Source organism: Megascapheus bottae, chromosome 18 (genome assembly GCF_031878675.1).
Source record: "Megascapheus bottae isolate mThoBot1 chromosome 18, mThoBot2.hap1, whole genome shotgun sequence".
NCBI classification, from domain to species: Eukaryota; Metazoa; Chordata; class Mammalia; order Rodentia; family Geomyidae; genus Megascapheus; species Megascapheus bottae.
In genome coordinates, this window is record NC_143526.1 from 9280886 (window position 1) to 9304682 (window position 23797).

General features: G+C 40.0%; 1 protein-coding gene across 9 annotated transcripts in view; it reads left to right on the forward strand.

Moving 5' to 3' along the window:
* Positions 1–23797, forward strand: part of Arpp21 (cAMP regulated phosphoprotein 21) — a 161746-nt gene that overhangs the window by 97669 nt on the left and 40280 nt on the right. For all 9 annotated transcript variants that reach the window (XM_090351871.1, XM_090351874.1, XM_090351873.1 and 6 more), the window contains 5 exons: positions 2225–2458; positions 8396–8577; positions 9331–9435; positions 10641–10901; positions 14808–14934. In XM_090351871.1, coding sequence (XP_090207997.1) covers positions 2225–2458; positions 8396–8577; positions 9331–9435; positions 10641–10901; positions 14808–14934 — 909 coding nt within the window. The remainder of the gene's footprint in view (positions 1–2224; positions 2459–8395; positions 8578–9330; positions 9436–10640; positions 10902–14807; positions 14935–23797) is intronic.

Genomic DNA, 23797 nt, shown 5'->3' on the forward strand with positions numbered 1-23797 from the left:
CTCTCTTAAATCACATAGAGTAGAGAAGGGAGTGGTAGAGGGGGGTGGGGTGGGAACAGGTATGACCCTGTGGCCTCCAGGCTTAGAGTTGGTCCCTAGAGTGATGTCTCCACACTCACTGAGTGGGCATGGGAAACGTGGTCACCCTCTGTGAGATCTGTTCTCATCTTCAGGATGAGGTTTCTGGGATAATCGGACCAGCCAGTTCATAGAGAGTGGTTGGTATAGTGCTTCTCTGTGGGTAGATACGTTGTTTATAAATTTGTCTTAACTGTCATTATACCACTGGACCAAGGGAAACAGAAATCTTCATCCCTTAGCACTTCAAGTGCTATGGTCTTCAAATATCAATTGCAGTTTGTTTGAAATTGTTGAGTGTTCCTAATCTGGAGCCGTTTATCATTTTTTTCTAACATCCATTTTTAAAAATTAAGTATTTCAGGGGCCAGGGATATGGTCTAGTTATAAAGTGCTCACCTGGCATGCATGAAGCCCTGAGTTCGATTTCCCAGAACCACATATACAGAAAAAAAAAAACGTAAGTAGCTCTGTGGTTCAAGTGGTAGAGTGCTAGCCTTGAACAAAAAGTGTCCAAGGACAGTGCCTAGGCCTTGAGTTCAAGTCCCAGGACTAGCAAAAAAGTATTTTAGTATAGTTTGCTGGAGAGAGGAAGGTTAGGTAATCAAAACTTACTATGTTCAAAGCTTCCTATAAGTTCAGCAGAAAGGCCCATTTCTAAGGCCTGACTTCATGTTTTCTGCCAAGCTGATATGCAAAGGAAGTATGACTTCATATTTATTCTTGCAAGTGGTGAGATTTGAAGCCAAATTTAGTCTCTCTTCTTTTAACCTGTGAAATGAGACCATTTATATTGTCTCCTGTTCCTTCCTGTTGATGCCACTAATTTTCCCACAGGTTTCAAAGGAAAACATTACTGTGCATCAGCAATCAATGACATCTATCAGAAGCCAAAATTAACTCACTCTTTGGATTTGATTGTGATGGTACCATCTGTTTGCATCCCCTGCTCCCACCCAGTTCCCTCCTATGTCACCTGAAGAATGTTCCGGCTCATTGAAAGAGTCACAATCACCATGAAGACCCAGGCCTAGCACTTAATAACAATAGTTTCAAATATATGGAATAGAGTATACTGTTCCATGTGCTTGAAAATAAAAATAATAATAACAATAATAATACTCATATCTATTTCTTGTATAGTTTATATCAGGTCTAAAATATGATTGCTCACATCATTTTTATATTTAATTTTCAATATCCATCTTTACATCAAAGGTAACTAATACTCAATAGTTCAAAGTTGTCCCTGGCTCCGAAGATTAGAAAGAATCAAAGTCCATATTTTTCATTTCTCTTTGACTTCTAATCTTCTGCATATAATCTGAAACCATGATAAATATACTATTTCATTTTTCTATTTGTTCCTTCCTTGGATAAAGATATAGCTTGGTGTTAGAAGACTTGCCTAGTATTTGAAAGACCCTGGGCTCTGTTCCTAGCACTACCAATTTCCTCTTCAAGTGTGTTCACTCAAACATACTGTATGTCCTGTAGGACATCATCCAGTTGTCCTGCTCATATATGGGAAAAAGATATTTCTCACCTTGCCTCTCTGACATTTTGCTGTCTAGGTGTTATACTGGAAACATGTATGTAGTCAGAATATCCTCGGATCCCTGCTTAGCCTTCAGTAACTAACTTCCTGTACTCATGCCCACTCAATAAGACACATTTGTGGCCTTAATTGCTTGAGGAATTTACAAGCACTGACTTCAGGGCTGTACATTTCTGCTCACCAATTCATCACCTAATGGGGTGTGAAAGCATTGAGACCATGCTCACTTCCTGTCCTTCTTGTCCTCAAAATTAAAAAAAAATTAAAAACAAAAAAATCAAAAAACAAAAAATCCATGCAGCAAAGATGCTTGTATAATGAGAGCCCAAATATGGGAAGGGCTTTAGTTCACCTTGTACTGAAGTTTGCCCATCAAATCCTTGAATCTATTGGTATTGGTGATAGAAATTGAGCATTTAGACCAAGATTTCTTTTTCTCTCTGCTTGTCTATGTTCTGAATGCCCAGCTGATTCCTCTCTCTCTCTCTCTCTCTCTCTCTCTCTCTCTCTCTCTCTCTCTCTCTCTCTCTCTCTCTCTCTCTCTCTCTCTCTCTCTCTCTCTCTCCCTCCCTCCTCCCACTCCTCCAGGTTCTGAGTCTTCCAGCAGTGCAAGCTCCTCAGGATCGCTGTCCCGTACCCATGCCCCTCTCCAGAGCACACCCCTGGCCTCCAGCGTGGCAGCTGGCTCTCCTGGCTGTGCACCCTATGCAGAGAATGGAATGGGAGGCCAGGTCCCTCACAGCAGCACCAGCTACATCCTCCTTCCACTGGAAGCTGCCACAGGCATCCCTCCAGGAAGCCTCCTGCTTAATCCACACACAGGTTAGTCACTGCCTGTGTTAACGGGGAACAAATGATGATCAGATTATTATTGTTCTTGTGTTTGATATTTTGGGATAGGCAGTGTGTGTGTGTGTGTGTGTGTGTGTGTGTGTGTGTGTGTGTGTACTGCTTTGAAACACTTTAGTATTGTTGTCCTTAGAATTACAACTAGGTGAATGGGTGCTGCTTAGAAATCTTCCTCTGGCTAACATCAGAAGGAATCTGAACCAAAACTATTGTGGCAAGTTGAGGAATTGTTGCTCTATCATTACAGAATTCCCTGCTGCTCCCTTGGGGAGGTGGATTGGGAACAAGGAACAATAACCCTGAGAGCAGATCCTCATGGGCAGTGGGAATCAGGGTTTGGGAAATTGCTCCCTCCACAACCATGGCTTCTTCCAGGATGAGGAAGCTGCATTGTTCTGGTGGATCTGTTAGGTGCTACAGAAAATCCAATAGTCTTGGGGCATTGAGGCCTCCATATTAGCTAAGAAATGAACAACTTTTGTTATATGGAAGAAACTTTTCCAGAAGAGGCAATTTTACCTGAGCTCTCGTCTGCCTTATTAATGTCTGGAGACATTTTGGTTTTCATGGCCTGAGGAAGGAGAGGGTACTAGGGAAAAAGAAAGGCCACAAACACCTGCAAAAACTTAAGTTGGCCATTGGCAATAGAGGACTCTCCTGCTAAGACTTTGGATGTGTGAGCCAGACTGTTGAGAGGCCCTTGTTTGGAAAACTTGTCCTTGGTATGTCACTTGTTAAGTGGTTTTTATTCGTGACTAAAAAACATTAAATTGCTACAAAATAGATGTGAGGTTTAGCTTACAGCATTTCGGCTCATTTCTTCAATTATCTAAGCTTGGAAAGGTAAAACTGACTCAATCTTCATACAGAGGGTGCTACGGTCAATTAAGAAATTCAGAGAAACATGAAAATTATCAGAAAATAGTTACTTGAATAATTGCTTCATTTTCATAAAACACATGGCACAATATCAAAGAGGAAAAGAATGCATAATCATTGTATTGAAACTTACAGATGAGGAACTTGTAAGCAGCATTTTGGGGATGGCTGATGTTTCATTTGGATTATTGTAAGTACCATAAAGGAAATTTGAAAAGACTAGGAGCGGATTCTTCACTCTGGGCACTGATCTGTCTCTTTTGGTTAAAACATTTTCCTTTTAATTGAGATAAAAGGCCTTGTGGAAAGAGTGTGAGCTAAACATTGCTTTGAGGGGCTTGTTTTAAGCCAAATTACAATATTTCAACAAAGCTCAGCAGAGTATTTTGGGGATGTAATTCAGGAATATTATTGGCATGATTGTGTGTGTATATGTGTATATTATCATCTATAATCATGTTTACAAAGAAAAGAAATAGAACACTGCTGGTGCCATGTCCTAATTTTTCTTCATTCGATGGAGTCACTTAGAGCTGTTATCAAAATATCTCCCTTGAAAAAGGATCTCAGCTAAGGGGAGGGATATAATAAGACTATTGAACAGTTCCTACACACACACACACACACACACACACACACACACACACACACACACACACATTTCTCTGATGGGAAAATGTCTCCACATGAAAATGTCCCTAGACCAGAAAGAAAACATAGTCCTCCAATTTAAAGTGTAGTTGAACTGTGAAATTCAGGAAATTAGCTTTCTTTTTTCTATAATGTCTTTGTGTTTGTAAATGGAAACTCTACACACATCTGTGCTTATAAGTATCTAATATACATTACATAGAGAGACAGATTTGAATATGCATATTTATGCATATAAGTGTATTTATCTAATTTCTTACAAGATGTATTTTGCTATTCATCTCCTTTGATGTGTACTCATCTTTTACTACACACACTGTCAACTAGAAACCATCTGGAAACCATACCTAGGTAAGCTTTCTGTCATGGGCGTGGTGAAAAAATCTGGTGTTACATACTAAGAGCCTCTGTCTATATTTCCTTGTTATTAGCACATTTAAGACCTCTTCCCTGTGAGAAGGTACTATCTTTGGATCTTGTTTTATTTTATCATTTCCCTGTCCTGTAGTGGATTACAGACTTTTATACACATTGTATGTGCTGAATGATTGCATGTCACTGGTAATATCTACACTTACTACAGATATTGGTCTGGAAAATAGAGCAGTTTTCTGCCTAATATCATATATCTGGCTCCTGTGTCAAATTTGAATTGATAAAATCCACTCTGATGCCAGCATAAGACAAGCAATGAGTTGAAAATCCCATGGCCCTCCCAGTCACTCATCCATTCTAGGAATTTGCAGCAAAACTTCCTTCATCAGCACTACTGGCTCACATCTTCCTGAGTATGGAGGACCAATTTGTTGGTACACTGACAGCAGCCTTACCTACCTCTGCTTCTGAAATCGCCCCAGTATAATGAGCAGGCTTAGCTTTTTTTTCATATATTTTTTATTGTAATTAATAGTAGGGTTACATTATATTCACCAGATACAGGTTTAGCTTTTGTCTCAGTCCTACTCTCTACCTTGGGCTAGCCCAAGTCTAATTCTGTTTGCTTGTTCTTTATCGCTGTTTAGGTATCTGGATGATGGGGTTGTCTGTTACAATGTTTAGTCAAATTTGTCTTTGCACGACATATCCATTCCTGTCAGGCAAGTCTGGAATCTTGGACTTGATTTTTCTCCAGCTTTCTTACACCAATCTCCTTGGGGAAATATTAGCACAGAGTTCATCTTTGCTGGGCTATTTTCTCTTAACTCACAACACCATAGAAATGCCAGTAGGCAATCTCCACATATTAGTCAATATCCATCTGTGCTGGCTTGCCCTTTTGCTCTGCCTTTGTCTAGCAGGATCACATGACCGTGTTATGTGAGGACTTTGCCAGGGGCAGGGATCACACACAGAGGAACCTTTTACCACTGTTCTCTTTCAAGCATTCCTGATGGGCTTCCATAATGTAATGCCTTTGATTATTGTCTGGATTGCTAGCATCTAGTTATCGAAAGTGCTTCCCCTTCCATTTTTCTTAATATTACTTAGGAATTTGGAGGTGGCCTCTATCTATCCTTGCCCAGTCCAACTTAATCATTGTGTACTTCATACTTCTTTGTCATTTGCATACAAATTTCAAACACTAGATAGAAAAAGAAATCTCTTTGTCCCATCCATTCTCTTTGAATAATAACCCTTCTGTAAGGTAGATAGAACAAATACTTTGGTGTCAAGATCATCAAACTACCTTATTTCTTTTTTTTTTACATTTATTTTTTTATTGTAATTAGTAAAAGGGTTACATGATATTTGCCAGATAGAAGGTGCATTAATTCACACACATTGATATCCTTTCACATGTCTTGGTACCCGTTTCCCTCCCCCCCCATTTCAGTCTTCAGAGGCTGTCCTATAAGCTCATTTCTTGTATTCAGTTTTAATTGTATCTACATTTGTATAAATCATAGAATACAGAGTGTTAGCCACTGCCTGATTTTAAAAATCAGGCAGGAATACATTGCAGATTTTGAAACTAGAAGAAGCTGAAATTTTAAGATAGAAAACAAATTAAAACCATAAAATATAGCTAAAATTAAGCATGAGTAATAGAAAAACAAGTGTCTAGAATATTAAAAACATTAAAAACCAGATTGAAGAGACTCATTTTCTGCTCTGTGAACCTATTCCTGGCACATTTCTTCCCATGGCAGGCCACGTGGTATCATTTGTTATGAAATATTATCTGGAATAGGTATTATATAATATTTAGAATTGAATGTTTCTTATACACACACACACACACACACACACACAAATATTTGTGCTCAATCTAGGTGGAAATGATGGAGAATGATAAACTTCCTTTCCAGTTCTTAGAAGAGCTGACTGTTCTCTTCCTGTGAGGTTTTTGTTTAGAGTCACCACAAACTCAGAATTTACCTTCTCACAATGTCCCAGGTCATATTTGAAATGTAATTCACTGAAAAATAACAGGACCCACACACACATGAAAGATAGTCTTGGGACATTTTGCTTATGTGAATAAGCATTATCCCCAGTGCGATAAGAAACGTATCTTGCAATCATGTGTCTTCGGATGTATTCCTATTCTGATTATGACTATTGTGATTTCAAATGTCAGGCATTATTTCACTTGATCCTGTGAATCAATCCGGTTATATAATCAATGGGTTATATAATTGATGTCATTCTGTGAGCACTTTTCTTTTTCTTTGCCAGTCCTGGGGCTTGAATTGAGGGTTGGGGTATTGTCCTTGAGCTTTCTCAAGGCTAGCATTCTACCACTTGAGCCACAATACCACTTCCTGCTTTTTCTGTGTATGTGGTACCAAGAAATGGAACCCAGGGCTTCATGCATGCTGGGCAAGCACTCTACCAATAGGCCACATTCCTGGCCCATCAATTTTATTTTTCATTACTTTTTCTTTCTATTATTATAATTATGAGGTAATACAAAAGAGTTGCAATTTAGCAAATCAGTTTATTAATACAATGTATCTCAATTAATGTCAATCCTTTCAATAATCTCACCCAGCCCTCCTTTCCCAGTCTTCCTCATTCATCTTAATTTTGTAGGATATAAGTTGAATTCCTGACTACATTCTCCTCCTCTTCTCTTCATTTGTCTATATCCATTTCCCCTTGACCCTGCCCTCCCCTTTCAAGTACCTGCCATCTGTTATTATAGCTTTCTAAACTTTGATTTTACTATATTATACTATTTAAGATCTCCCTGGTGCCTACCATATTTTAGTGAACACATTTGTATAGTCTTGCATATCATCATTTGTATTTTTTACAGGTTTATAAGCTAAGTCTAACATCCACATATAAGGGAAAACAAAAACATACTTCTTTTGTTTAAGTTGGACTTATTTCAGTTCACATACTATCTTCTCAGTCTTTCCATTTTTATATAAATGGTATGATACCATTCTTTCTAATGGATGGCTAAAATTCCAATGTATATATATAAAATCCCATTAGGTGTACATGTCTATGGAGGTATTCAAGGATCTGAGATTGTGTGCGTGAGTCACCTACCATATTGGAAACTGGTTCTCTTCTCCTTACCTATTCTTTCCAACTCTCTTCTGTTTCCCTTCATTTTCTACCATGTGGCTTCCTCTTCCTTCATCCTCCTAGGAGTTGACTTCTTCTTCAGCAAAACAGGAAGCTGATTCTTTCCATCCTCACCATCTGGTCCAAATGACTGCTTTGCCAATGATGAAATGCAGCTCCGCTATAAAGACACACTATTATTAAGAACACTAAAACCTATAGCATTATTGTGTAAGGTAAAATAAGCTCCTGACACAATGGTTCTTTGTTGAGTTTATTACAGATCATCTTGAAAATAGAAGCCCCAGTGCATCCGCAAAAGGGATGGGCAGGTAGCCACATTAAATTCTATTGTGTGTGCATTTGTGGAACCAGCAATGGTTGTGAATAGGTGGCAAAGCTAAGTAAAAGCAACATCAATATCTTGGTAAATTACTTGTGGCCAAAGGTAGCTGGAGTTGTCTAAATGGGAAGCAGTCACTCTCCCTTGGAGCATGTTATTTTGCTGATGGCTGTGAGGAACAAGGCAGCAAAACATGGCTTCATGAAAATTGCTTCTCCATTGGGTGCCACAGTCCACAGATACACTGAGTTTTGACAAGGCTCTCTGCAGGCAGTGGGTTTATCGCTGCTTCTTACACTGCTATAGGCTTACACTGACTTCTACTTTAATCTAATTAGGATTAAAAAGAAAAATAAACAGTAAAATCTTTATCATGGTGCAGGCTCTGGAGTCTTGGATTCCCACGGCCCCACATCTTTATTTTAGGCTCCTTTTGGAATATCACTCTGAGGGGTTTCTTTCTGCCAGGGAGATTCTGAGACAATCACCAGGACCAGGTTACATTTCCATTGCAGGTCAGCCGTTTGTGAATCCAGATGGAACTCCTGCAATATACAACCCACCTGGCAGCCAGCCACCTCTACGCAGCACAGTAGTGGGGCAGGGCACCCAGCAGCCCCCCCAGCAGCAGTCACCTCAACCTCAGCAGCAGGTGCAGCCACCGCAGCCCCAGATGACGGGTCCTCTGGTCACTCAGGTGAGGAGCTATTGGACAGCAGGGAGGGAAGTCTCGGGGGGGGAAGCTTATATGGTCTTCCAAAAATAAAATAGTGTGTCCAAGCTGGGGTGTATTGGGGGCTCTTAGCTGCTCTTCAAACTTCCAACGTGAATGCTATCAATCTGGATTCTTTGGCTATGTACAGTGTGACAGAATGGTACCCCATCCTTAAGTTTAGATAGAACTGAATTCCCCCATCAGTGCAGGTGCCTACAGGAAAAGAAACGTAAGTACTGGTGAAAAGGAGTCCATGTTTTCTCAGGTCTACATGCTGGTTTATGCCTAAGGAGTGTTTTTCATGGTGACCAGACTCACAGTTCAAACCAGACCTCTGAATCTACCTCTCACCTCTTCCCATCACAAATCAAATTGCTTAGGTCTGCAAAGAATCAGGAGTAAGTTTGGTATCAATGGGAAGACCCGAAATTAGTCAATTCAAAATGGACTGGCTGTTCTTTCCCATGCTGTGGCCAGATCCACAAAGAACAATCCACAGGATCAGAAAACAGAACTATTCGTAACATACATCATTAACTGCTTAAATACTCACACCCACTCACTCTGCAAATGAGCACCCCTCAAGCCTGATGGGCTCTGAAGTGCATAGCCTTGGCAGTTCCTTGCCCTCTGGTTCTCCTCTCTGGGTTCTGCTGAACTAGTCAACCTTCAGGGAAAATTGTGTGCGTTCTAATGCATTCTACCTGTTACCTGATGTCTTCTTCCTTTCTTCAGTCTGTCCAGGGTCTTCAAGCAAGCTCCCAGTCTGTGCAATATCCTGCGGTGTCTTTTCCTCCCCAGCATCTTCTGCCTATGTCTCCAACACAGCACTTTCCCATGGTACTGTATTCTGTATGGATGACATTTTCTGGCCAGGGAGCATTTCCATCCACTTCTATATTTTGTGCAGATCTGAGTGATGATTTTGGGGTGCTTCTGGGCTGAGTGTGATGAGGTGGGAGACTACGTATGTGAAGGTCTCATTACTGATTCGTGCAGCCCATTTTTGCAAATCAGCTCATGTCCTCTCCATTGTGGTCTGTCTGAAAATGTTCAGCGCTCCTGTATTCTGTACCCTCTTTTAAGAATTCGATGCCCTCAGAGTTAGAAGTCAGAACAGGAAGCAGAATTTGGTGTGAGGACTGAGGGAATATCTCAAAATTCTAGCCAATATTGTAGTTGTCAGCACTTTATTCCTGACATAGCTGCTCCTCTAGGCTTCCAATCCTTTCCATTTCCTTTATTGTAGTAAGTCCTTCGGGGCAATGGGGGAATGGGCCTTGTCCCTAAATGTGAGTACAGGCCACTGAACAAATGCACCCTACTAGGGCATTGGATTGCCTCAATCCACTGTGACATTTGTCCTGGCGGTTTTCAGTCACTGTGGCATGTAATGAAAGCAGTCTTTAAGCTTCTCATGAGTCAGAGAAGGCTTCTCATGAATCAGAGATTGGAAGGATCCTTGGAAAACCAGGGAAAAAAGCTAGCATATATCCATCTTAAAAAAAATAGAGTATAGAGAAACACATCTGCCATCCTTGCCATCTCTGTGTGTTGAAGACATATACAGGATATACAGGAGGACTACGGTCTGAGGCCAGCTCAGGCAAAAGTGCTAGACTCTAAAAGATGGCTAGAATAAGAAGGGATGGGGCCATGGCTCAAATGGAAAACAACAACAACAAAAGCAAAACCCTGCTTAGCAATTGTGAGCTCAAGTTCAAACTCCACAACGGCAGAAAGCAAATGAGAGAGAGAGAGAGGAAGGGGTATGGAGGGTGAGAAGGACGGAGGGAGGGAGGGAGGGAGGGAGGGAAAGGGAAATTGAGATCAATTTGTTTAGAAGTACTGACACTTGGGAGGATTGAAGTATGAATTTTCATTTGACTTTTGTTAATCCCAAATGAACTATTCCTTATTGTTTCCAATTTGTGCCTTGTCCCTTCCCAAATCTACCGGTGTGTACCTCAGGTCTGCCTGCACGTGCCTTCTTTCTCCTTTCCACACGGATCCTCCTGTCTCCTCTTTTATTTTCTCAATGACAGAGAGAGGATGTAGCAGCCCAGTTTAACCAGCTGAGTCTGAGCAGGCAGTCCTCTGGAGAGACTCCTGAGCCACCAGCCGGCCCTATCTATCCAACCTCCCTCATGGCACAACCAGCCCAGCAGCCAAGCTATGTCATCGCTTCAACAGGCCAGCAGCTGTCTACAGGGGGCTTCTCAGGCTCAGGCACTCCCATCTCCCAGCAAGTCCTGCAGGCCCCTCCCTCTCCACAAGGATTTGTGCAACAGCCTCCACCAGCACAGGTATGTGTGTTTTTGCTCTCCCGCCTATGCTCTAGTTGACCTGTGGCACATCCATTCTGTTGTTCCTTGTTGAATATCGCCAGATCCACTGGTATTCCCCATATACGAACTGTTTATCTTTCTGTCCCTTGGAGTTGTACTGTCTTGGGTCTCAGCAAGTCAATTGACTATAGCAGCTTCAACTGCCCACAGCACAGTACAGAGCTAGCACAGATGCCAGAAGAATCATTGGCTTCCTTTTCTGGGCAGCTCCTGCCCTGGGGGACATTGAATCCTCTCTTCCTGCTGCTCAGGAAATGTGGTTTTCACTTCTTGTCAATTCACAAGCATTTTCTGGAGCTAATCTGATGCTCCAGGCAAGCTTCTCTATGAATATAAAGAAGGAATGTAAGCCAATATCCACTGTCCTTTCCTCTCCCAGAGGAGAGGCAGAGCTCCCGCCTGCTCTCACAGGTAGCCATTAATCATATTTAATTGACTTGAGCATGTAAGACACCACAGATCACTGATTTTTACTGTCTTCCCAAAGACCGATTATGTGTTACTGTTCACCACCGAGCATCTCTGGTGCCCTCCTGGGTATCCCTCGCAGAATATTGGAAGTGATTACTGTCAAGATGTAAAATGCACAAAAGTGTCTACTGGTCCATTTTCAAGGCGCATATATCCCAGGCATAATTCTGTCCTAATTACAAAGCACTGCATAGGGCAGGCTGCTTAAGCATAGGGTGGCCATCTTGCCCTTTCTTTCATAGCCTTCACATCCTGAGTAAACTATTTTCTCTTCAAGCCACACAAAACTCTCTACCACTGAATGATTTCATTTCATTTGGAGTGATTAATTAACAGCTCATCTTCAGTGATCATCTCAGGAATCTCTCTTTCCTAGTAGGATTTAAGGACCTGGGTAAAATTATTTTTATGTTATAGGACAAAGGCTTTAAGTCACACATTAATTAAGTTAGTCTGAAAGACAGTACTTTGATTTTCATTATTGGAGAGAATATAGTTTTTGGGTTTTCCATCTACACATCTTGATTCACTTCTATGGTCAAAGAGAAAAGTTAGCAAAGTACTTCATTGAAGATAAAAGTTTAAAAAAAAAGTCTTTCTCCAGGAATTTCAGTTTCAGTTCACTGTAGAAACAAAGATAACTCAGAACCCTGATATGCCTGCCATTCAGAAATGCTTTCATTCCCTGTTCAATGGATTTTTTAAAAAATAGAAAAAGAGGGTGACAAAGCATGTGTGCATTGTTCACAATAGTCATGAACATTTATGACTTTCCTTTTTAAAGAACAACAGATAGAGTTATGGGCAGAGCCCTCAGTGACTTTCAATTTAGTAAACATTTTCAAATCTAGCTACTCAACTATAGAGCAATAAAAATAACTTAATTGAGATTCAGCCCCTGCATATTTATGGAGCAATTCTAACTTGATGCAGAGAATAACCTTGAAGGTCAATTTTCTGTATCCTGTGGGAATTCTTTGAATGCCCACCAGAAGGGTTGCATAGGAGACATGTAGAAGAGCAATTTAAAGAAGGGAAATGGGAGGAAGTTTCCTTTAGCTCTGTTTCTTTTTTCTTTATTTCTTTCCTACCCTAACTAACCATTTTGGGGTTCTCCCTATTTTTAAATCATTGGTTCAAAATGCACATTTCCTCCCTCTTAAATTCTCTACTCTTTTCAAGCCTTTCATGATATTCTCTAAAAGACTGAACCATTTTCCCATCACTCACTCCTATGATCCTGGTTGCCTATGAGGCTGAGATCTCATGATCACTATTTGGAACCATGGGGCAGAAAAATCTGTGAGACTTTTATCTCCATTGAACCACTGAAAAGCCAGAAGGGGAGTTGTGTCTCAAGGTAGAATATCAGTCTTGAACAAAAAACTAAGGGACAATGAATTCAAGCCTCTGTATTGGAGTGTTGGAGTGCATGCGCGCGCGCACACACACACTTAGCACAAGTTGCATTCTTCCTTTCTAATGACGAAGATGAACCAACCCAATTACCCATTTGTTTCTAGGGTTAGTGGCCATAATTCCAAAGAGCTAAGCATTAATGTTTATAGAAGTGTCTAATTTCTGGCAGGAAAAGAAAGGGATAGCTTTAAAAAAATCTTGCTAGTAATTTTTCATTGATTATTGTTGATCAGGAAATTTTAAAGTGTTTGACCTCCATCATTCAACCCTTAAGGTATACATATATATTTCATATAGAGTATAAGAGTGTGGACCATGGAATAACAATCACATTCCCAGGCTTGCACTAAAACAAGACATGATAATACTATTTTTTAAAAGAATGCAGATAAACAATTTAGATAATAGTTGTTCTTATTCCTAACATTGATAGCAATATTTAATTATGTCCCAGTTTTCTGTAACATAACCAAAATTATGTACTTAATAATTTTCTAGATATTTTCAAGTTATAAATGGCTAAATAACAATTTATAGCAATTTATAACTGGAAAAAATAGTAAGTGAATTACTGTGCAATTTATAACAGCAAAGAAATGTTAAGTCTAAACTATTATAAGCAATGCATAAGAAAAATTAGTCACTATGTAACTTTAGGCTTAGTCAGCCCTTTACCCTGAATATCCACTTTATGAAGTATTCAAAATTAGATTCCTAATGAGTGCACAGAATTGTAAAAGCACAGAGCCACTCAAAATTGTATTATCTTTTCTTCCTACTCTATCCAGAGGCAGGGAAATAGGTTTTGTGTTTCCATAGCAAAATTGAAATGCAAAAACGGTTTCCATACTTGCCATGAGCAAATCAAAAAATAAAATTGCCATAAAACCACTGTTCTCAAATTACTGGCCCATAATTTTACTCTATGCCTGTAATAACACTTGTATGCAGCTCATTGAGTTGCCTTGGTTTTCACTTTAGAGATGATAATGGGAGAAAACTGAAAGGCCCAAAGATGGAAGATAATTCATAAAGATCAGATAGAAAATACTCTTAGCAGAATAGCTTGGCATGGGCAAAGAAGTCTTCTCAGATTGAGAAACATTGGATCTCAATGGCAGTAATTAGAATGTCATAATTCACTTACCGTCATGAGAAATTTTAAGGAGGTGACATAAACAGCATCTTCAAGTATTTTATAAGTCCACATAAACATGCCGCGTACTAGCTATGTGCAAAGTGCTTTGGTAGAATGTCAAATAGGCGTTGTTGTGGTGATTGTAGTGCTCATGAGTAGGTCAACAGTAGGCCAGGCTTATCACAGATGGCTCAGCTCTGCTCCAGGGCGTATCAATTGAGATGGCTTAGGCAAGCTGAACTCACACACCTGCAGATGGAGGGCAGTTTGGTCAAGTAGAGTGTCTCTGGTCTCCACGTGGATTCTAGCAGGGTAGCCTAGAGTTTTACCTGGCTATCCTTCCAGCAGGAGTAGACAAGGAATGTCCTAAGAGTCAGGTTTGCAAATCTCAGACACCATTTCTGCCTCATTGGATAGGTCAAAACAGATCACAGAACAAGAGCATAGGGCATCAACTTCTGTCATCACAAGAGAAGACCATAGTCACACACACAGAATGGTACTTGTCTATCTCCATCAAGTGATAGTCAAAGATGATGAAGGGTTTTGTGTGTGTGTGCTTGCATGTTTGTTTTGTGCTGGCACTAGAGCTTGAACTCAGGGCCAGGGAGCTCTCTTTGGGCTTTTTTTCACTCAAGGTTGGCACTTTACCTCTTGCATCGCACCTCCACGATTAGCTCTTGGTGGTTAACATGAGCTAGATTTGAATCATTCAATCATTATATTTCAGCCATTTGACTAGCTAGAATTTCAGGTATAAGCTCCCAGAACTTGACTGCTAATATGTGAAAAAAAATTATTTCATTCAGGATAGTTCCCATCCTTGTTTTCCACAGATGCCTGTATATTACTATCCATCTGGTCAGTACCCTACCTCAAACACACCACAGTACCGGCCCCTGGCCTCAGTTCAGTATAGTGCTCAGAGGAGTCAGCAGGTGCCACCGCCAGCCCAGCAAGCAGGTAAGTGGCATCTGTTTCCTCTTTGACCCTGTAGTGTTGTTATTTCCACTGGTGAATTGTGTGGCTGTATTTATTGATGAGTGCCCAAACTGAGCAAATCAAGTCTGCATTTGCCATATCCTGAGAGTCAGACACAGCCTTTGATTAACTCTGTGCAGAAGTAACAAGATATAAGAAAGAGGCGAACCTGATAACACCGCAGACATGCAGGCTGAACAGTATCCATGAATTGTTTTTACATCCTTTCAGCTTATTTGGAAGCAGACAGCGAATGATACCCCTATCTTCCTAGTTCATTCTTCTTGTTCTCTTTTGTAAAGAATGCATCCCTGTTTTTAAGACTGGGGAATGAAATCAGGTGTTTTGGTGTCGTCCTGGAAAGCACTGTCTTTAGAAGGCTCCAGACAGTGCAACTTTGTCTGTGGGACTCGAACTCCTGGCTCACTCTGGGGATAGCTGCAGCTCCTGGCCTGGCAGGCAGCACTGTGCAGTGGGAAGGGGGGCCGATGCACTGTCCGAGAGTGAGTAGCAGGTCTCACAGTGAACCGGTCTCTTTCCCTGCTGTACCACATCCTGATGGAATGCTGCCAGGGATCCATCCCAGCAAGCCCGAGGGACATGTGCTAGGGAGAATTCTCTACCACTCCTGCTGACCATGCTGCCTGCAAACTGTCATGTTGAAGACGCCTGGCTGGAACACACTGCCTTCTGTAAGTAGGTCACAGGAAAGAGCCCGTGCTCCCTCTGCACTCTTGAATCTTTTCACTGAGTGCATGGATGCACCTGTGTAATATATGCAGATATATGGATGTGAAATATGTGGCGTGTACCACTTTAATAAGCTGTGGAAGCTATCATCTATCCATCTGTCACCCGTCCTTGGCAATAGTGAATAGCAATCCAGAACATCCCGACGTTGCTGGCAGTTTACCAGTGTGGAGAATTAAATTCCTCTGTGTTGTAGATGGCTATGTGTTCTTTCCTTCATCTTATGACTTATTTCAGTTCGGGGCAAAGAATTAGGAAAAACCTCAGCTGCCCGTCAGAGTTTTGTCTTTTTGAAGCACAACATTCATTCATGGACTTTATGTTAGCAAAGTAAAAACTGAAAGAGTTGTGGAGTATGTATTATTTTTAGGGATGTCTGTGATCATGTTTTATGGGCTAAGAATTATTTTTTAGGGATGCCTTTGACAATGTTTTCTCCAAACGATGATAGTTATGGTCAGTGTAGCTCTGTGCTGCAGTTGTTTTTCCCGTTCTGAACTGCCTGTTTCATAACTGTTCATTAACAAGGTTATTTACAATCTCATAGACGTTGACTTCAAAGCAACGGAGAGACTGATCTTTTGTTTTAACATGCATTTAAAGGAGGAAAGATGCTGGTAAAGAATATCAGGGCGGGCTGGGAGTGTGGTCTAGTGGTAGAATGCTTGCCTAGCATGTACGAAACCCTAGGTTCGATTCCTTAGCACTGCATACACAGAAAAACCCAGAATTGGTGCTGTGGCTCCAGGTAGAGCCACAAGGAAAGCTCAAGGACAGTACCACCCAGGCCCTGAGTTCAAGCCACAGGACTAGCCAAAAAATGTTTTTTTTTTTGCAGAATTCTCCTTGTCATTGTATTTTGTGATGGATTCCTAAGAAGACAGTTCAGTCCCCTAACAGGACATGATAGAAAAGAATGTGGTTCAGAACACACTGGACTGTTTAACTTGTTTGCTCTCCACACCTGTGTCGGGGACTCAGGAGCATAGCTGTTGTGTTAAATGGGGCAGCAGCGTTCAATATAGAACAAATCTAGGGTTCTCCATTCACTCTTATATTGCTAGCTCTCCTCTCCACTAATTCAGCTGATGACTGACAAGTCACAAGAAAACACACGTGTTTTTACCCTTTTATAAATCACTGTGGGATGCAGAGACAATACTCCTCCATCCCAGAGAGACCTAGCTGGACCCCACAACATTGCTTTGCAATCTAGTGGCTTCTTCTAGCCTCACACATCACTAAGGAAATGCCATTTCCAGGAAGAGGTAAGGATGCCATCGTAAAAAGTCATTCTGGGGCAATGCCATGCTCATAACCAAGGCCAGGACAGTGCATGTGGTATTCATGACCTGAGTATTAGGCTAGGTTGGGGGAAGTGGAGGATACAAGAACAGTGGTATCCCCGATGTAACACCACTGGTACCCACAGGCACACTGAGGCCACTGAGCTTCTGGTTTAGGGGATCATGACACTGGATGTCATGTGTAAAGTCCAATCTCAGCACTATTGTAGTGCTGAAATCATCAGGTACTTGAGAAGGCAACTGGTGTGTGGATCTTACAGAAAACCACCAAGATGGATGAAATCCAGGAAACCTGTCTCCTATTACAGCACAACCTGCAGAACCTATAGCTTCTGTGCATTGTGTAAAATAGTATTTGCTGCTGTTGCTGTAGGTTTTTTTTTAAAACAATGTTAATATAAAGGTGATGTAGCAGAAGGATTATAGTTACATATGCAGGTTATTGAATACATTTGTTTTTGAACAGTATGATCTCATCCCTCGTTTTCTTCCCAACCTCTCTCCCGCACAAGTCGTATAGCTCGTTTTCAACATAGTTTCTAGAGAGTATCACTGTGGCATTTGTTTTGTTTTTGTGCTGGTCCTACAGCTTCTTTTGCTCCAGGCTAGGATTCTACCACTTGAGCGATAGCTTCACTTGCAGCTACTGGGTTGCTGGTTGGAGAAAGTCTCATAGGCTTTTCAATCTAGGCTGACTTTGAACTATAATTCTCAAATACCAGGTTCCAGAGTTGCTTGGATTATAGAAGTGAGCCAGTAGTGTCTGGCTCCAATAGGGACTTTCTAAGGACTCAGGCAGGGCTGTTCATAGGGGCACCCCTGAGTTAGGGAACTGTCTTCAAAGGAGGAGCCTTTCTTGATAACTTCAAGAATGGTGTGTTCTGGAGTTGGTGGTAGGTCTTTCTTTCCAAGCTACACTTAGGACTGTGCTGACATGGCGCTTGTACTAGATGGCATTAGAGCATCCTGAGGATAACTCAGAATTTGAGTGGGGTAAAAGTATGTTCACTAAAGGCAAATGAAATTTTAATCTCAGTTTACTTCTTGGCACAATAAAAACTGTCTTCCTCTTCTCCTTACATATTGACCAAAACTTCTATCAGTTAGTACATCATTAAGACTGATTTTTTTAAGGGACTAGGTAACTTGCAATTGCTTACATGTGACCTTTACATTCCATGGAGGTTCCAAAAAGAGATGTATATGAAAGTGATCCTCTTACAGACATGACTCTCTATCCCTGGAGAGACAGAGAGACAGACAGACAGACAGAGACAGAGAGTGACAGACAGACAGACAGACAGACAGACAGACAGACAGACAGACAGAGAGAGAGAGAGAGAGAGACAGACAGACAGACAGACAGACACAGAGAAACAAAGAGGCAGACAGAGACAGAAAAAGAGAGAGACACAGGGAGAGCTATGCAGTAATTATAAAAGCTAATGATGTCAAAATTTGGAGAATTAAGAGTAAGCTTGTACAATACTTGGATATGTATATGGGAATATTAAAAAAAGTTCACTACAGAATCTCTCTGATAGAAAATATTGTTTACTTCCTTTCTACTACATTGTCTACTGTCATGGGAACTATTAGCATTGTCAGAAAGAACGACATCGCCCCATTTGTTAGGAAATGGAAAGACTTAGAAAAAATCATATTAAGTGGACTAAGCCAGACTCAAAGGAACTTAGGCTCAATGGTTTCCCTCATTTGTCATAATCAGTAGAAACCTTGGGCTCTACTAGCAGAGATTTGCAATAGAGCAAAACCTTGATACATAAGGCCATATAGTATGACACTAAATGAAAGGACCTCTAGGATATAGAAACATAAGCCATATAATGAATGATTGTTGTCCTTAAGGTACTATGTTGTCTCTCATCTCTTTTGCTGTCCCTTGGTTATCTCATATTGTTACAGTATTTCACCTTGTTATCTGATATATTGTATATATGCGTATTTCATTATTTGAAATAGGATAAGGAAGGGGGGAAAACAAGATGAGGGGGGGTTTGGGGGGGAGGGAAATGGAGACCAAGACATGTGAAAGGGTATCAATGTATGTGAATTAATGCACCTTCTATCTAGCAAATATCATGTAACCCTTCTGTTAATTACAATAAAAATATATGAAAAAAATAATAAACAACAGAAGGCAGTGAAGAAAATTTTGCTTAAATTTACTTTGGAAAGTAAATGAAAAGAGAATTTCTTCTAGATGATTTTTCCAAAATCCATGTTTGTTTTAGTTTGGCCTTAAAAGAAATATCCGTATCATCATTTTTGGCTTTTCAGGATGTTGGACATTTTTTAAAAACAAGAGTAATGAGTGCATAATGTCCTGTATACTTTCATGAAGGAGCAATTGAAGAAAAAATATAATAATGAATAGTTTTCTTCTCTTATATTTTGGAGACGATCATGTGAAATTGTCATTAAATCTTCTTTAAATGTAGGATAGAAAACTTCAGTGAGATATTCCTGACTCCAGAGATCTTTAATTATGTATTTAACTTTTTACTATATGATAATTTCTATAGCTTATAAAATTTTCATTGAATTTCTTTATGGTTTTAAAATTGTTCCTACTATCTCATCTTTTTGCAAGTTTGGGTAACTTGTAATTATCAAGGAATTGGCCATTTCTTCTAAGCTGTAGAATTTAGGAGCATAAATTGATATTTGTATTCATTTATCATTATATTTTGAATGGCTTCAAACCCCTGAACTTACTTGTATATGCCAGGCAAGTACTCTCCCACTTTTTCTTTGGGACTTTCTTTTTGACCTTTGATGATTTAGAAATATATTGTTTAACGGCTGAGTATTTGAACATGTTCCTGTTATCTTTCTCTTAGGGATTACAGATTGAGTCCATCATAGTGTGTTTATGTGATTTCAATTCTTAAGTTGTTGGAGTTGGTTCCGTGACCCACTCTTAGTGACTGTTCCATGAATACTTGAAAGAATCTAATGTTCCACTCCCTTACAGTTGGACGTAAAGTTCTATTCCTGTCCTATACATCCTACTGGTTTACTACTCAGCTCTATAGTTGTGTTGGGTTTCTGTTTTGTAGTTCTGTAATTGCTGAGAAGTGTCATTCATAACCCCAACTATAAGATCTCTTAACCATTCTGAGAAAGGTCTCCAGGCCAAGGCCATGGTCCCCAGTGTTTTCCAGAGTCCAAGAAGGGAGAGCCTCTGCAGTCATTTGAAGCATGCTATTATCTGGCTCCTTTCTCAAACAAATGAGAACCCTTTCACGTCTTACCAGAAGTCAGAAACAGAATACAGGACTAGTGTAGAAGGTGTAGACGGTAGAGAGTAGAGGTTGGGCTCCACTTTCTAGAAGCTCTTCTCTGATGTTCTTTCCACCACTGCTACCTGGGGCTGTAATATTACTTCAGGTTTAGGAAGGATGATAAAATAGGCAAAACACAGTTCTTCCTTTACTTGCCAGGAATGTTCTTGGATGCCCAAGTGTGAGATAATATGAAGATAAGGTGGCTTCACAAACAGAGAGAGGAAAACAAAAACAAAACAGTGGAGGAACATGAGATTTTGTGATAGTTGAAAACTCCAGGCGCTGCTCTCCTCTGCTTTAAAAAAGCCCTTACCTTGCGTACCCTCTCTCATTCCCACAGGTCTACTGAATAATTCATTTCAGCAAAACACAGTTTCATAGAGCATTTTCCATGAAAAATATTTCACCTTTCAAATTATGGTTCAGAAGGAAACCATGAAAAGAAATCTTCAATATGTAGACCACTGCGAAATGACACCCAGGTTATTTGATGATTCCATAATCTCATTTAATGTACTTCTGCTCAGTTCCTTTTAGGGGTTGAGTAAATATTGTCCCAGTAGCCTGAATATATTAGACCTGAAAACTGTGGCATGAGATGATGGTGGAGATTTTCTTTACTCCTTTTTTTCTCCTTGAGACAGAACTCAGGCTATACTTGAACTCATGGTCTTTCTGCCTCAACCTCCTAAGTGTTGAGGCTACAGGTGTAATAACTCCAAAGCTGCCTGTCAGGTTGCTTACTACATTTAAAATAAAACCCTTGTAGATCTCTCTTACACACTGCTCAGTAGCCATTAGGATATACCTCTACTATGAATAGAAATATAGTTTAAATATTCAACGTCGCTAAATGAGGGAACAGAAGTTAAAAGGATAGTTTTCTGCCCAATCCAAAATGTTCTTATAAACTAAAAGGAGAATTCTGCTACAGTGCTTGCAGATATAATACCAGATCATGTTTCAAGAATCAAGCAGCCTATACAGATAGTCTGACCAAATCTGACTCTTCACATTCTGTCCTGAATATGTGAATTCAACCACTAAACACATGTAAGAACACCAAACCAGTGAGAGTGGGAATAATATCTCCAATAATGGAGCAATATCCTGTCTCCTGTTCCTATTCATCAATGACTGTCCTATCTCTTCCTGATAGAGGAAGGGAGTTACTGGCATGCTACTTGTACAGTCAGCGTAAGAGAAAAATATGGGAAAGAAAGCTGCAGTAAATTTCAGATTAGCTTAGATAAAAGACACAGAAAGGTGCTGGGATCATAGCCTAGTGGCAGAATGCTCGCCTAACATGCACAAAGCCCTGGGTTTGATTCCATGGTACCACATACACAGCAAAAGCCAAAAGTGGTGCTGTGGCTTATATGGTAGAGTACTAGCCTTAAGAAATCTCAAGAACAGTTCAAGCCCCAGGACTGGTAAAGGGAGAGGGGGGGAGGGGAAGAAAAAAGAAAGAAAGAGAGAAAGAAAGAAAGAAAGAAAGAAAGAAAGAAAGAAAGAAAGAAAGGAAGAAAGGAAGGAAGAAAGGAAGGAAAGAAAGAGAAATAGATAGTAAAGAATATGAAAAAACACTCATCATGTTTGTTGTACTAGCTGACACTAAGATGATAGTATAATCTGACCATCTTTAGGCAGAAAGCTGACCTTATGTTATAGATCCCAAAGACTGAATCCTTGATGAGACAGAATTCTTGGGCCCAAAATTATAGAGTTGAAAGGATTCCCTTTGTCAGCAATACAGACTGTATAAGAGATCATTGGAATTTTTATACCAGTGAAGAATAAAACACCTTATAATTCATTAGGCATTCGATTTGCTCTACTCTGCTTTCTCTAACCATTTCATTATATGAGGGATCTCAAGATACCAGCTAGAACTTGCAAATGTCAAGCCTCTCCCTGGAGGGAAGTAAAAGATTTCCATACACAGAGCTTCTCAGGTAAATTTCCACCTCTCCTTAAAATGCAGTCCACCACAGTAATTGTTGCCGTCAATCCAGAATAAATCCTGAGATTCTGCATTCTTTAGCAAGCATTCTCATTAAGGCTGATATTTATTTACTAAGGTTGGGGGCTAGAATCTTGAGAGCATGATAACATGTAGTGCCTTTCGAATGTATTATTTACTTATTAATTTGCCAAATACACAAGAATACAATTCTTGTTTATTTTTCATGTTATGAAATCAAATAGCTTGACAGTCTAACAAAGCAACCTATGTCAACCTGTAAGCATTCAATTTTTCTTGTCTTTTTTCCTTTTCTTTTTTTGAACTTGTATTTTACTGTCAGGGTAAGGTATAGAGGGGTTACAGTAACATTCATCAGGTAGGGGATAACATTACTTCTTGAACATTGATACCTCTTCTCATGTCCTGCTTTCCCTCCCCCTAACTCTTCCCCATCATTATTTTTAAAGTTTAGGCACCCAAGGAAAATGTCATAGTTATGTTGGAACAATGACATATTTGGAACCTGGCATTTTGGTGATCTGAGGTTTACACAGTGATCAAGCACTAATGCTTCTGTCAGAATTCTTTTTGGTATTGAGAGGGCAATGATTGACCTATCTGAAAACTTGTTCCTTCTACATTTTGCTGTAGCTGCTGTTTTCTCCAATCATTTTTAGTGTGTTTTTTTTCTCTAATGTAGAACAGTGAAATAGACTTGGAACTTTGGGCAAAAATATATAATTATCTGTGTCACAGAACCTTTCCCGATGGTTCCACATGTCAGTTCAATAAGCAGCAATGTGCTGAGCACTTTTATTTCTTCTTTTTTAGGAGTGATATTTCTATTGTGGTGTCACGGTGTTAGTATTATTAACAGCTCCGAGTAAGAAAGAATGTTATTGCCTCCTTAATGTGCTTCGGAAATGCATTTGAGATGGAGCAAAATGTACCTTAATGGAATCTATAAATTTACTTAACCAGAAACATTGGGCAAGACTGACATGGAATCTTGTGTTCTCGGCTTAGCTTATTAAGCAGACAATGCCACTGAGAAGAGCTTTATCTTTAAAACTCTTTCTTGTTCCTTGTAGTAATGGTTTTCCTCACCTGGTTCTTCTCCCATTTAGCAATAGGTGGTTACAGGGTCTCAGAGGAAACAGCAGACCTTAAGTAGGACATGGGCTATGGGTGTGATGAGGAAGACACAATGGGTTATCAGCAGGAGGATTTCGCTATTCAACCTCAATTTACCTTCCCTAAGACATGATGACCCCCCCAAAAGATTTATTTGTTTAATTACCTTGCATAAAATGTGCATCTATTTTAATATTTAAAGAAGTGATGCTTAACATTTAACAGCACGAAGAAATGATTTTGATTTGGGTATCTGCATTACCACATATCAGGCTGAAGGTGAGTTATTAGTTTTATGATGATTTTTACTATCTGTGTGATTTCAATTAATATTTGTGGGAATCACATGGACACAGCTTTGTGGAACATGCTGTTCA